This window comes from Tympanuchus pallidicinctus, unplaced genomic scaffold (genome assembly GCF_026119805.1).
Source record: "Tympanuchus pallidicinctus isolate F22 unplaced genomic scaffold, pur_lepc_1.0 scaffold16, whole genome shotgun sequence".
Classification (NCBI taxonomy): domain Eukaryota; kingdom Metazoa; phylum Chordata; class Aves; order Galliformes; family Phasianidae; genus Tympanuchus; species Tympanuchus pallidicinctus.
Genome location: NW_026294679.1, coordinates 16,863,246 through 16,878,115, shown reverse-complemented (window position 1 = coordinate 16,878,115; position 14,870 = coordinate 16,863,246). Strand labels below are relative to the sequence as shown.

General features: G+C 37.7%; 1 protein-coding gene across 9 annotated transcripts in view; it reads left to right on the top strand.

Annotated features, from left to right (window-relative positions):
• Nucleotides 1-14,870, top strand: part of WDFY4 (WDFY family member 4) — a 133,850-nt gene that overhangs the window by 68,084 nt on the left and 50,896 nt on the right. For 7 of the 9 annotated variants that reach the window (XM_052677693.1, XM_052677694.1, XM_052677696.1 and 4 more), the window contains exons 41-44: nucleotides 11,509-11,586; nucleotides 12,048-12,251; nucleotides 13,044-13,095; nucleotides 14,126-14,292. In XM_052677693.1, the coding sequence (XP_052533653.1) occupies nucleotides 11,509-11,586; nucleotides 12,048-12,251; nucleotides 13,044-13,095; nucleotides 14,126-14,292 (501 nt within the window). The remainder of the gene's footprint in view (nucleotides 1-11,508; nucleotides 11,587-12,047; nucleotides 12,252-13,043; nucleotides 13,096-14,125; nucleotides 14,293-14,870) is intronic. The other 2 variants (XM_052677697.1, XM_052677698.1) reach the window with 2 other exon arrangements.

The following is a 14,870-nucleotide window of genomic DNA, read 5'->3' as shown; positions in this document are numbered from 1 at the left end:
GGTAAGAAAACATGGTTTATCCTAGAAACACTGTCATTTTGTGTGCATGTGTAGCTATTTTTGCTGGAGAAACTTTATGCATGTCCAGTATTTAGGAATTCATGCCTCTGTGGAAAAGGAAGTTCAGAAGTTGTGCTACCAACTGGATTTGTTAATAGTATTTCTGGTTATCCATGCTTTTCATCTTCCTTCATGTACCTCCCATTTAATGACTTAAATCCTGCTTGTCAACATTATCTATTAGTTCTTTAGTAGTGCTTTTAAGTAACTGAGGCATAATAATATCTGTAATTTTAAATCTAACTCTGATGTTCAAAAATTTTATAAGCTTTATAAATAATCGAGTTTAAAAAGCAAGACAAAAAAAGTGAAAGGAAAGAATGTATTTTTATGGTGGGAACAGTAGAAAATAGAATAGCCAGGTAACAAACTAAAGACTGTGAGTCACTGAGATCTACCTTCATGAGCTACTTACATTGGCAATATTGATTTTTTTTAATTATTATTTATTTATTTATTTATTTATTTATTTATTAATTATGAGAGAGTGAAGCGTGAGAATGGTTTGCCCCACTTACCTGAGTGGGAATCTGGTATTTGTTTCCAGGCTATAACTCTAATAATGAATTGGTAGTGCCTACATACAGGTGCATTTTCACTTCATTTATCTGCTGTAGTCTTTTGTATGATGAGTCTTGGTGAATCCTACACTGCTAGCTGTAAAATGGAGTACTATAACAATTTAAGTTTTACTAAGTGTGATATCTAAGAAGTTACAGTAGCCAGGGATATATTATTTGTAATGCTGTAATAGTATCAAGCCATGGCCATTAATATGGTCATTGATCTAAAGAACTTAGTTAGGCAGCCTTAACATATAACGTGTTAATGATGTTGCTTTTGACTACTATGTAAAACTTGTCCTTAAGACATCGAATTACAAGGATCAGGTATTACCATAGCACTGGTCTCTGGTTTCTTACCTAATATTGAAGATTAAAGGTCCAAATCTTAGTTTTGTGTCAAGAGATAAGGAGAGCTTATATAAAGCAAAGGTGGGTCTGAAGTGTACACAGAGTTTCTATTGCCAACCTCTATGTTCTTTGTTCCATACTAGAAGTGGTGCAGCTGGACTTGCTTTTTCATCTTTAAGCTTTTCCTTTACACATGGAGAGAGAGACATTTCTGTGGTTTTTTGCTAGGTGATTGTCCAGAAAACCAGTTAGTTGTGTGCGCTGGGGTTAGAGTAGCTATGGGGTGGGGAAGCACTGCATTGAGAAACTATTCAGAGCTGTTTCAGTGGGTCACCTTAAAACTTGGCATTCTCATCTTAATGCAGTGCAGAACATATCAAGGTCTTGTCTTCTATTGAAGAGACTGTCTGCTACATCACCAGCTAAAGGCATTTGAATCCTCAAGCTTAAGTTGCAGCAGGCTGAAACTTTATCTCCAGTGATCACTGCTTCATTTTCAGGTGTATTGATGAGAAACTATGATACCCAAGTAATGTGCCTGATGATAGTGCCTTGCTGAGGAGCAGTCTTTTTTTCAGTGTGCCACAGCATCCTTCTCATTCCTTAAAATCATTTGCTGCTTAGAGTGAGCAAGTTCTGCTCAGGTACATATGTAGACTGTGATGTCATACTGCAAGAGCATCGACTATTTGCCCTGGGGTCTGTTTAATTATTTTTTAAAATTAATTTTGATTATTACAGCTGATTACACCTCAGTGAGCAATGTAATTGATATTTGTAAATGTATCCCAAGGAACATTTTGTACAACATGCTTTCTGCTGTTGAAGGTTAAAGACTCCGTTATTGGTTTTTCCCTAAATATGCCCACATCATTAGTTCCTCCAGTGAAAAGGTTGCCATCTGGAAAAGGCAGCACAAAGACATTATTCAGGCACAAGTGCATGAAATTGGTGTTTCTGCATCTTCTGTCTCTCTTCTGCAAGGAAGCGGCTTGTAATTAAAGGAGCTGAGTCTGAAGGAAACATTACTCATCTGATGTTATTCCTTATCATGTCAAGGACTGACAGCTCCGTACCTCTGATAAATTGTTCCTCTCATTGAGATGCAAAGCTACAGTTCCAAATATTGTTCTCCATTCTCCCTCTCCCTACTTCTCCCTCCAGCCAATATTTGAAAAAGATTGCTACACTTTGCAGAGATAAAAATTTATAAGGGGAAGAAAACATGGTTTTCCATAGTCCTTTTCCTTCATAAGAAAAATAAAATATGGCTTTCTCAGTATCGAAGTAAGCTGGGAGCACCAGTTACATTTAAAGTAAATGAGATTCCCATCAAATGCAATTTATAAGCTTCTGCAGATTTAATTTAATTGTATTCTGGATTAAGTTTTTGGACTTGCAGAGTGTCTCTACGCTGCTGTACCAGTATAGAAATGACTATAGATTACAACTAGGGATTGATAGATGAAAATAGTCTCTTACTAATTTAGTGTCAAAATGTCTGCAATGGAAAATGTGTAAATAATGTCAAAGAACACTTGGAACTTGATTTGGTGTTACATTATGGTCTCTTATCTTAAATGCATCTGTTGAAGGAAAAAGGTAATGATCATATAAAGGCTGAAGTTGGAAGGTATCCCATCTTGTTCATCAAGCTGTTAATCAAACAGCGTCACCTAGAGCAGATAGTTTCTGAGTATCTCCAAAGACTTGAATTCCACAAGCACTCTGGGCAACTTCAGTGCTCAGTCACATTCACAATAAGAAAGTTTCTTGATGTTCAGATGGCACATCCATTTGTTTGTGCCCATTGTCCTGTCACTGTGCCACTGAAAGCACTAGCCTTCAGATATGCATCTTCAAACACTATTAGACATTTTATACATATTGAGAATCCCTCGAACCTTCTCTTTTTCCTAGACAACATAGTCTCAACTTTCCCTATCTTTCCTCATATAAGAGATGCTCAAGTCCTTGCTCATGTTAGTGATCCTTTGCAGGACTCCATCCTGCATCTCCATCTCTTTCTTCTACTGTGGGTCTTCCAACTGGACACAGTACTCCAGATGGAATATATTTACTGAGAGCTAAGCACTGTTGTTCCTAAGTGAGAAAAATATTTGTGAATTTGAGAATGGTGTATGAAGCCAGTCAAAATTTGAAAGCTTTGCTTTCAAGTACAGTACACAGAGGAAAAGGGTGTTGATTAGTGAGTTATTATTTGCATTCAATAAGGAGTCAGATTAAAGAACATGAAGGAGTAGTAACATTTCCTATGGATTTAGAGCAAGCCACATTTAGACAAAGGCAGGTGCTTCTTTAGCACTTACAAACTGTACAGGAAGCTTTTAACTTGTTTTGTACAGTGTCAAGACTGACTGACTTATCTGGAACAAATCACAACTACATCACAGGTACAGAATTAGTCCTGCCTGGGTTTCTCCCCCCCACCCTCCCTCCATGAGTCAATCAAAAAAGACTACAAAACTTCTCTCCTGTTCTCAGTTCTCTTCTGGCTGTTAATGTTGTTTCCCAGTTCTGACTGCTGTATATATACAGATTTTTGCATTAGGTACAAAGGAGTGTGGAGAAATTACTTGTTAGAAACTAAAATTCTTAGATCATTCACAAACTATTGGGTCACACAATTCGTGTGCAGATATCTATATCTGAACTGGAAGGCTGACGTGCATCTCCAGACTCTTGCTGGGGCAGAGAATAGTTGGCCCCAGCATATAAATGAATGTTAACACTCAACATGCTGCCAGTGACTTTTTGATATCTGTGGGAGATGGATGTGAGCTTAGGGACTTGGCCACAATCACCCAAAATGTAAAGCTCAACATTTTGTTCAGCTGCCTGTAGTGGGTCAGTGCCTTCCAACACTAGCTGCTTTTATCCTGTATTGTTACAGCCTCCTTCATTAAATGACTGTAGTAGGAGTAGTGAAGAACAGAGAGGGATTGGACAAAACGAACTTATGTGTATGTGTACATGTGTAACATTTGGGATACAGGGAGGGGCATGCTTAACAGTTCGTGGTAGGTGAAATAAAAAAAAATTTCTGAAACATAATCACAATTATTATTTAAACAAACATTTTTCTTACCAGTCACTCTGTTAGTTTTCTACCAGCTTTTCAAGTTAACCGCGTTAAAACAAGCATATATGATGGTATTTCTTAGGAAAGTGCATTACTTGTGTAACATTTTTGTCTTCATAATAGAAGGATAATTAACATCACTAATTATCTAATTAAGTTCATTAACCATCTACCAACAGTGCACTGTGAAGTTGACATTATGTTCTACTGTCAACAAATGCTTTGATTTCTTAGGAAGTAATTAAAATGTAAATTAGCATGTCATTAAATGCACAAGGGAAGATTGGAATCAAATATTCATTTCAAACTGCTCATAGCACACATTTTTTTGTTCAGTGAAACCAGGCACTTTGCTATTAATGATGTATATTAAACAATTTCCATTATAATATTATTGTCTTGTTTAATAACTGGCTCAAAGCTAAATTACAGTATGCTGCAGCAAGCTGGAAAAGTTTCTTTAACTTTGAACAAAGAATTTTTTTGTCCTTTTAAGCAGTTATATGATCATCTGTTCATTTATCAATTTCAGATACTTTGAAGATCATAAAGAAATAGCCCAAGAGGTGAGCAAGTTAGATAACAGCTAAATGAAAACCAAAAATACAGGGCTATGTAATTTTATGTAATACAAATCATTTTCTCTATTTAATAGAGAAGTCAGAATACAAAGATAATGTAATGGTGAATGCAAATCATTAGGCTGTCTCTCCCACAATCACCGTCCCCCCCTTCCCCAGCAGCAATTGCTATAGGAGGTGGTGTGTCCCAGCACGATGCATAGTAGGGAATCTATCCCAGGAACATTTTTCCTTTCTTGATTTGTAGCAGCTACAGTTCATCTAAAACCTGTAACACAAGATCCATTACCCTTCCAAAACTTCTTATTGGCAACTATTCCAAGGGAATTTTTCAGTGTTTTTTACACTGTTGTCCTATGACAGTGTACTCCCAAGTTCCTTAATTTGATTACACATTATGTGAAAAAAATCTTTGTTTTTGTTTCCTTCATCTTTTTATTCCTATTTTGATTTTATTTTTTCTTTCAAGTTCATCTGGTTCAAGTTTAAGCTTGGATATGGAATTTCAGCCCAAAGAGTTTAATGCCTAAAGCTGGTAGCATTGAAATCTCATCTTTCAAGAGCTGCTGGATGCAGAGTTTTATTTTCGCATAACAGAGATCGTGCCAATTGAATTGAATGGTGTGAATGTGGATGAAAAAAGTTTTATTTTGGTACAGAGAAGCCCTGGAAACAGATGCTAGGCAGTGAGACAATTATTTTTCTTTTTCTCTGCTGAATACGGAAAGAAAAATCATTTTCCATATTTCTTGGTTCAGAGACATCTATTTTCTTCTGGAGTTTTGATGCAACGTTTCGTAATAATTTCAGGAGAATTATTTGTTTTAAATTGCTTTACACAGGGATTTCTAAATCGTGTTATTTTTATTGAAAATCCTTAAAAGGAGAAGAAATATGACCAATTTTACTTTTCCATGTGTTACGAGTTTATATGCATGGAGCAGTATAAAGTATACACAGGAGTTCAGGTAGTGAGAATATCAAGTTTCTATTAGAGAGCAAGGTTTGGAGAGAGCTGAAAGTATAACTGGGTAGTGGTGCCTGCAAGTGGAGAACAGGAAATCAGCAGAGGCCCTAGAAATCTCTGCAGGGTGATCTTAAATGTTTCTCCTGAATGAGGGCACAGGTTTCTTACCTGTGCCATCACTCCATATTCATCTTGCCCTTGTTAGCCAAGTTAAAGATAAAGCTTTGTTGCACTTGTCTGTGCCCCATTCACACTTTCTCTTGCAGAGTATCATGTGGAATACAGGATTGTTCTACAGGCACTGAAAAGCTATAGAATGATCATATCACCTTTATTTATGTGCTGTTTTATAAAACTGGTAATTTTGGAAGCCAGGAGAAAGAGGTTACTTTGTGTTCTGGACCCTGAGCTAAGCCTATATTGGTGTTGCAGTGCTGCTAAAGCCTCACCTTTCAGTGCTCACTACCTCTTCTGTAACAGGAGAGAAACTGTGCTCAAGAGGTTGAGTGAATTATCCCTAAGTCACAGAAGGTATTCTTAGAGACAGGAATAAAGGATAGGCCTCACCTTACGTTGTGCTTTTTTGCTATTAGGAAGTAACTTCTAACTGCTCTGACAGGAATTCATATGTTCAGTAGTAGTATCAGCTGTTAAAGAGGGATGTGTGTGCACGCTTCTATAGCAACAATGTGTAGTATGTATTTAAGTAGGGCAGTTTCTATTCTGCCAAAGTGTAGCTGATAATACAGTGTAGAAATCTCATCACGTGTACCCTGTAGTTCGGGTTTATCCTCTTGAAACTCATCACTCCTGTGTGTGGGTATGTTTATGGTGCACTGAAATACGGAGGTTTTTCTCATTAAGTTTGCTATTCCCCAACCAACTGGCGATGCCAGGAATCCATCCATGATCCTTAGGAGCAGTTGGCAGAGTGCATTAGCCTCCTAGCGGGTTGAGGCACGAAGCTCACATGCCATACTTAACTGCTGGAACTACAGTCTGTTGGAAAGCGAAATGAATTTTGGCAAAGTAACAATAAAATCCACATGGCGATAACAATTTTGTGATTCAAAAGAGTGCAAACAGTCCTCAGTGTGGAGAGTATGTGCCAAGGACTAGGACAAACTACGCTTTGATCTGCTAGAAAAAACATTATTTGCCTTAGTATAATGTTTGCTACCTGATGTCTAATGAAACAACTTCTCCTCTTAAGTAGTGAACCTACTCACTTCCCAGTGCATGGTCTGTTCCTTGAGAAATAGTTGAGTCACAGGATGGGTGGCTTGTTTGCTCGGGATATCTGGCTTCTGATTCACCATGTTAGATGTGGAAGTTTGGTGACTGACTTGGCTTTCATTGGAAAGCCCTTGTCTTCTGTAGCTGAGTCCCAAAGAGCCAGTGAACTGAAGACTTCAGCCAGCTTTACTAATTCACTGTGGCACTTGGATGCTTCTCAGTAATGCTCTGGATGCTAACTGGAATCCTCTGCTTCTGAGGCTGATTTATTTTCTGTAATCTAGCAGGAAAAGTCCAGAAGTATTCAGATTTATTTGCATATTTTTGGGAAGGGGGAAGAAGTTCTGGTTAGATTAGTGGAAAAAGGATGAGAATGAGAAATGAAGTGAATACTACAAGACAACGTTTGTATTTTGGAAGAGTTTAACTTCAAAACCTAATTGTTGCCAATCTAGCTCTGTAGCTATGTAATAGCATTTCAGGAATTTTCTGTTAAAACAATTATTGGCTTTAGATGATGACTGAAGTAAAACTGAATTTTATAAAATCACATTTGAGTTCTGTGTCATTAAAAATGCATTTCTCTGATTCAAGACGGGAGAATGGTTGAAATATTAAATTTGCAGTAATTTCACATGTTTTTTTGCCTTTCTAATGATGTTTGTTTTCTGTATACTGGCTTTAGTAATCATTGCCCATAAAGGTTTTAAGCCTGCTTAACTGTCACACTTAAGGTGTCCAAGCATTTATTACCTACCATATTTATATCTTAAAGCTTGGATTTACAGTGACATCTGTGCATCACTTTAGTAGCAGAAAAGTCATATATAAAAGAAATTGTGCAATTTTGTTAGTAGTTTGACTGTTCTGCAGATACACAGTCTGGTAATATCACTGAATAGATTTTTATCTGAGGACCTACATTAATTTTATTTATTAGGAGGATTGTTGCATACTTTTTTGTACATGTGTGTTCTGTGATGAAGCACAGCCTGTAACTCAAAAAAGAAAGCCTCAAAGCATGGAGCTCCTATGACATAATATGTATTTTTTTTAAGAATGAACTGTGGCATATATGGAATCTGCATCATGCTTTGTGAGTTTATTATGGAAAGCCTGAATATTGATGGACTGCAGCAGTGTTAAGTGGTGTGTGTGTGTATGTATATATACACACATACACCAATAGTGTAGGCAGTACACATATGAAAATAATAAAAGGAAATATAGATATAAAATAGTCCAAAGCTCAGTAAAGAATTGTTAATTTGGAAGTCACACCTCAATTGGTTGTTTGTTTTTTTTGTTTTTTTTTTTTCCCCAACCATTTCTTATTGCAAGATGTCCTTCAGTTGCTTTTGTTGAAAGAAATGACAGAAAACCTACTCACTGGGCATTTTTAGGATGATGATTTTCTCTGCTCCAGCATTTTTCTCCCTGTTGGTTATACTGTTCCTCATTGCTAATAATTTTTGTTTTTATTTGCATGATGTCTTCATGCTGCAAGAGGAGGAAAAATGGCTTTGGCTTCCAGTTGTTCATTTGGCTGTGGTTGTATTGTGTTGTTTTTTTTGTTGTTGGGGTGTTTTTTGAGACAGAGCTTGTAAATTCCATCATCTTTTCAAGCTGTATGTATATCTGGAGAATGTGAAGCAGCAAGATGACCCGATTGCACTTCAATTAAGTGCCTAGGTCTGCAAAGTAGAGGAGTTGCTATAAGGAAGACTTAAAGCATGATACCACCCTAAGCATGTCAGTGTGGCCTTTAGGTTTGATCTTCTGTAGCATACTGGTCATGTTTCCCTCCTTCAGATTTGCTTTTCTATATATAAAACACAAACCTTATTATGTCACACAGTGCTAACAATTATCAAAGCCAGTACCTTTCTTCTCGTTAAAAATAAATACTAAACTGTGGCAATGTTGCATTAAATCTGCTGTGTACATTTGTACATTTGTACATTTTAAGGGGTAGCCACCTATAGTGTATGATTTCAGTTGTCTTTGAAATAGAAGCTGCTTATTCATTAGGAGGCTATGGCTAATAGTCACTCATCAATTATTGCTATATATTTTAATTATTTTGAGCAAACACTGAAAGTCTAGTCTGTATGCTATAGTTTATTGGATATATTTTGAAGTTGTTTTTCTTTCTTTTCCTAGTAACAGTGATCTCCAATTTTGTTAGCTGTTCATTTTTATAACCAGATGTTTTTCTTGCAGGAGTGTTCACTAGGGATCTGTTCATCTGGTTGAAGATGACTAGTTATTGCTAATTTGGAAGCCAGAGTGGTTAGTCTTTTCTGCTGGCCTCATCTGACAAGAAGTTTTTTCTTCTTAGAGCCCTATGTGTGTTCCAAAGACTAGGGGCTGGGACAGCAAAGTCGGTGAGAGTCTTTGGAGCGTGGGCTTTGACCTCAGGGGTCTGATCGATGACCATGACTGAAGTACAAGCTATATACAACTTTGAAACAGCTGCCAGTAGGGCTCCAGCTCTGCTTGAATAGCCTGTGGGTATCTTGAAATGGCTGCTAATACATGAAGGAATTGCTTATCTACTCTGAATGGCTTTTACCCTATGTCCACAAAAAACTGGGGTCTCTGCTCTCCTCCTGCACTAAGCTTGGCTCAACAGCACAGAAATGCTGTTGCTTAGTAGGTCAGCCTTTATGGGAATTTTATATGAATTATGGAATACTTTTGTGAGACCGCAACTGTGATTACAGGTTTAATGATGCTTTAAACAAACAAAAATGTAATGACTTTCATTAGTGTAAAACAGGAGCTTCCTGCAGGGAAACACCAATAAATGTGACTTCACGGCAGGGGTACAGACCTGGCTGGCAGCCAGCAGTAATCAGCACACCACATAGACCTTGTGTGTTAACTTAATTATAGCACAGTGCAAGCAGCAGTCAGACAGTTTGCTGTGAAGAATCACTGCCAGCGTGGCACAGAGTCCGTGCATTTAAAAGTTACCCATCTGATCCATGGCTTTAGGTAGTAAGGAAATAGAATTTCCACAGCCGCTTTAGAGTTGGACTGTGACTCACAGCAATCTGAATCTTTTAGCTTTGTTAGAAACCCATCTGATGGGCATGAGAACTTTTGCATGGTACGTGAGGCTCTCTAACCTATCCTACACAATCTCTGAATGGGTTCTGTCAGACATGGCAACCTGTAGTTGTAAAAGGGTAGAATATTTTTCTAGGGAATACACTGTCAAACAGGTGTGGGGGTTTTTTTTGTTTGTTTGTTTTTTGTTTTGTTTTGTTTTTACTTAAGAACAATAAGGTGATGAACTTATCCCAGCACCTACTTGCTGGCAGTCACAGGGCAAGATACTGAACAAGGAGAGATACGGATGGAGTGACAATCTTTGCATAGAAAAGTCTTTTACAACACTGGAGAGAAGTCTCATGAGTGCAGGAGAGTCTATTAAAGCCAAACTCTGAGCTGTTCCTTCGGTGGCCTTCATGAGATAAGGTGAAACAAGCTAGCAGGTTACTCAGCAGTGGCTTGATGCTTCAACTGTATGTACAGTCTTTCAATGTGCTGTGTGTCTTTGATCAGGCAATAGGTATCATGACAACAAATACTTCTTGTTTCAAGTTCTTGGGACCCAGTATTTCCTAGGTTGCTAGGAGAAAGAGAAGGACCAACCTGGCATTTTCAAGGCTTGGAAGATTGTCTTTGAGTGAAGTTTAAAACAGGAATTTGATGAATTACTATGACAGTAAACACCCTAGGTTTTATTTTGTTTCAATTCAGATGATACTAGTTTGGCCTATAATGTATTTCATTAAGTTTAATTTTTCTCATTCCAGAAGGGAGGCTTAGGTAGGAAGTTGAGAAGTTCTTTCAAATAAAATAACAAATGAAATGCGAGTGCTGATGCACCTTCACTGTTCTGTGTGCATTTTGGAAAGTGGCCAGAAAATTGTCAGACTGCTTTGGAACGTGTGTTTCCAGAAGTACTTGGGTAGTGATGGAGTTCAGGGCTGTGTAGTGAAGCAAACAGTTACTGTGGGTGTCTTTTTGCACTGGCACAGCTCTACTATCTTCCAGTTGTAGAGCTAGCTCAGAGATTTGTGTCACATTCCCAGTAAGTAGTGTATTTATAGTGAAAATCACTTGTTGCCAAGTGGACTCAGGCTCCTAAATATCAAAAATATTTTTAGGAACAGTTGGTTTCCTGTCTGCAGAAAGATGACGTGGCTCATTCCTTTGTCTGCACTTTCTGCTTATACAGCAAGGAGCAGACATATAATTAGAAATCTTGGATCGTTACCTCACTTGGAATCTCAACAACAGATAATTGTCTTTTGTACTATTTGGAGTACTATTTCAGCTCCAAAAGAAGAAACCTTCCAATTTCATTTAATGTTTTCATTCTTCTTCTTCTTGAGTAATTCCACTAATGATCCTTGTTAAGATCATGGATGTGTTCACCTTCCTGAAGTAAGCATGCAGCTTGTACGCAGATATTTGCCTCATCTCCTTACCATCTGGAGAACTGTCAAGCTCACAAACGCAGGTTGTAGTCCTTAATTATTCTTGTAAAAGACATAGTAAGTAGTGCCTATTTCTGCCTCTCACAGTTTATCTGCAGTACTTCATATTGGCATAATGATATTTTTTTCGTAGGGATTTGTGTCCTGTATGGAACGGTACCGAAGAACTGGGCAGGAGCTGTATGCCTCTTTGTACAGGAATCATGTACAGGTAAACATAGCAATATTTTTCATGTTCCTCCTCACCTTCTCTACAGGACTACGTAGATTTATGGGTTATCGGGAGCACAATATACTTCTGAGACTTTCAGACTTTGCTTTCACTGAACATAGTTGTTGCTGTTACACATGAACATTGGCCAGGAAAAGAAACTGAGTGAATAAGTCCGTGATGCTGCCTTCCTGGCTCAGTGTTTTTGAGCTGGCAATCAATGGAAACAGCTATTCTTAATGAGACTGAAGTTAGCTGCATTCTTACATTTGTTGCTATATCTGACTAGCAGCATTTCTTACAGTACTTTTTCAGTAATCAACTGGTACTGAATTTGCTGGGTCTGCAGCGGTCTATAGGCATCCCATTCAGCAGATTGGTCCCTCTGAGTTTGGGGCGGTGCTGTCACTGAATGGGAGGAAGGAAGCATGTAGCAATGACAGAGTGGTTCTGTCCTACAGATGCTGCAGTGTGGTTACAGCAAAGCAGCTAAGGACTGGATGATACTTGAGGAGCAACTCTTCAACAGACTGGGCCTATGGGGAGTTGCCTCACAGTCCTTAGAGCCACGATGGATTCTTGACTGTTATGAAGGGCCTTCACGAATGAGGAGAAGGATTCGGCAGGCAAGCAACCAAGCGACAATGATGCGAATGAAGAGTGAGGTAGAAAGCTTTTACAGGAAGTGCACAAATTCTGTAGCAGTTGCTGATGAATTTATATTCCCCTCTTTCCTCTGATTCTTATTTACCAATTTGCTCTGCTGTGCATATGGAATCCAATGAGTGGTCTTTTTTCAGGAGACGGTAACAACAATTGAATGTATTTAGCAGCCACAGAATGATTTTCCATCTTTTCTGATGTGAAATATCCCCAGATAAGTGAGAGTATAACCCAGGATATTTTTTTGCTTGCAATATCCCAAATGTTCAGTATTTTGAAATATATGCATAAGACTCTGCTGGATACTAAGGCTGCTAAAATTGGTGGATGATTAAAAAAAAAAAAAAAAAAAAAAAAAAAGCTAAATGGTTTGAACTAAGCACTGAACTGTATATGTGGGGCATCTAGTACTGTCTCTCCACAGTGCCTAAGTGCCAAATTCTATCAATCAGAAGATGAAGCAATTAAAATGTCAAGAGGTTCCCATCTTCAAGACATTTTCAGCTTTTATGTGAAGTTCTAATTCTGACAGTCTTCGGTAGACTGTGTCATTTTATCCTATAAAAGGCCTTGTGGAGGGTCATCTTTGAAAAGGCAATAGACTTTTCCTTAATTGTTGACACTTATGCTTGCATCTAATTCTTCCCTTAGGTTCTTAAAAATGCATTTATTTGAATTTCCAAGGCACTTAGTTGCAACATGGTTCTAAATCTGTGTTTTGCTCTGCAGCAAGGTTTTGAGTTATGTTTACATGATAGTATATTCCAGTGTTGTAATATCTAGTCTCTTTTTAGGTTCTCCTAGCAAACAGAAATGAAACAGCCTCTACTGCTGAAGTGGATTCAGGTAACCACTTACGGCTAAATTACACTGTGGTAGTGGTAGCCACAAAGAGAGCCCGAGATGGAGGATGGAGTTCTGAATTAGAATTTAGTCTTGGGAAAAATAGTGTTGTGGGCTGAAAAGCACTAATACAGGTTTTTTTTGGTGGTATATAAACATTTCATTTCTTTTTTTATGTTGCCACCAGAAAGGTCTGAAAGCAAAAATGCTGAACAAAAATCAAGGCTTTCATGTTTTGCTTTCATGTGCATCTGAAAAGTTCCCAATGGCTTAACCTCAGAAGGAAAAGTGTGTAGCTGTTCCCCTGATTTTTGTAGATACTTCAGTTCTACTTCTAAAATAGTCTTAAAACCAGGTGATAAAAGGGAAGTGGTAAAAGAAATGTGAATTTCCAAAGATGTGGACAGAACAATGGAGAAATTGAAGAAAAAAAAAAAAAATTAGCTTTTGAAATTCTTTTTCAGTGTTCAAAATAGAACCAGATTTTTCAAAATATGTTGGTTGTCAGCATAATTCCTTTTTCTAAGCTAGGTTTTCTGTTACGTGAGACCTTAAAATAATAATAATAAAAAAAGGACTGACTTGTGAAATATGGTACAGAAGTTGATTATTTTTTAGAGGTAGGGGAAATTGAGAAAGAACTCTGTGTTGAGAAATGTCAGCTCAGTCTTAAGGTTGTGGATGTCAGCCATTACTATGGCTGCTCCAAAATCTTGTGTACATTGTTGAGTATAAGGGAGTATCATATAATTTTTGAATCTCGTTGTTATTGAATCTTCTTATTGTTGAATAATGTTTGAATCTTCAGTAATTACAGGGATTTCCTGAATCATGATGAGTGCAGATCTGGTTTTAGTTAAAATATGCATCATACTTCAGCAGCAACACACTTCTTGACTTTTTTTTTCTTCTTTTGGCAGATAAATAATGCCATTTCCCAAGGTAGAACAGACTGGGCAAATGTCTAAATTGTCAATGATTTTGCTGTCATCCGGCTGCCACTAAAACTGCAATCTCTTTCTTACTGATATAGGAGAGCTGATGTTAAATGGAGCAGAAAAGGAGAGGGATGAGAAAGGATTGGACTGTAACCAGCTAACATTCTTCCCTGCTCTACATGAAAGTTTCCATTCAGAAGACTTCTTGGAACTGTGTGTGGAGAGGCAAATTATACTGCAGGAGTTGGCAGAAAATGAAAAGGTAGTAAAGATGAGCTAGAAAACTGTCTGAGTTGGCATTACAGAAGGTGAATTGGATGTGAAGGCCTACCTGTTCCTTTCAGTTTTTGATTCAGGTGAATTCAGTCTATACAGAGTAAACATCAGTATATCTTGATTTAGAGCACTTGCAATTTCCCAGCCACTGTAAAAAAAAAAACAAAAAAAAAACAAAACAAAAAAAAAAACTCTAATATAGCCCTATTCTTGAAGAGCTTTTAACACTAATTCTGTCAAGTAAACAAAGTTTTCAGGCATGTGAAGGTATTCTGGTACCTAGGAGAAAATTGTATCTGAATTTGCCAGAGACATGGTAAACTGTGCAAACCTGAGATTTCTGTCTCACTTCCCTTTCTTTACTCAAGCCCAGAGCAGTATCTGGATCCAATTTATTATCCCTGTAAAGATATGCCAGTTTTGTATAGATGCTAGTTCAGTGATGCTTATAATCACTTTCTGCTGAATACCAGTAAATGTTTTCGTTGTCCCTTCAAACACCTTTTTCTTCTACACCTTTCCCTGAATAGATTGTACTCCCTGAGGCTATAGAGACCTGGCAAC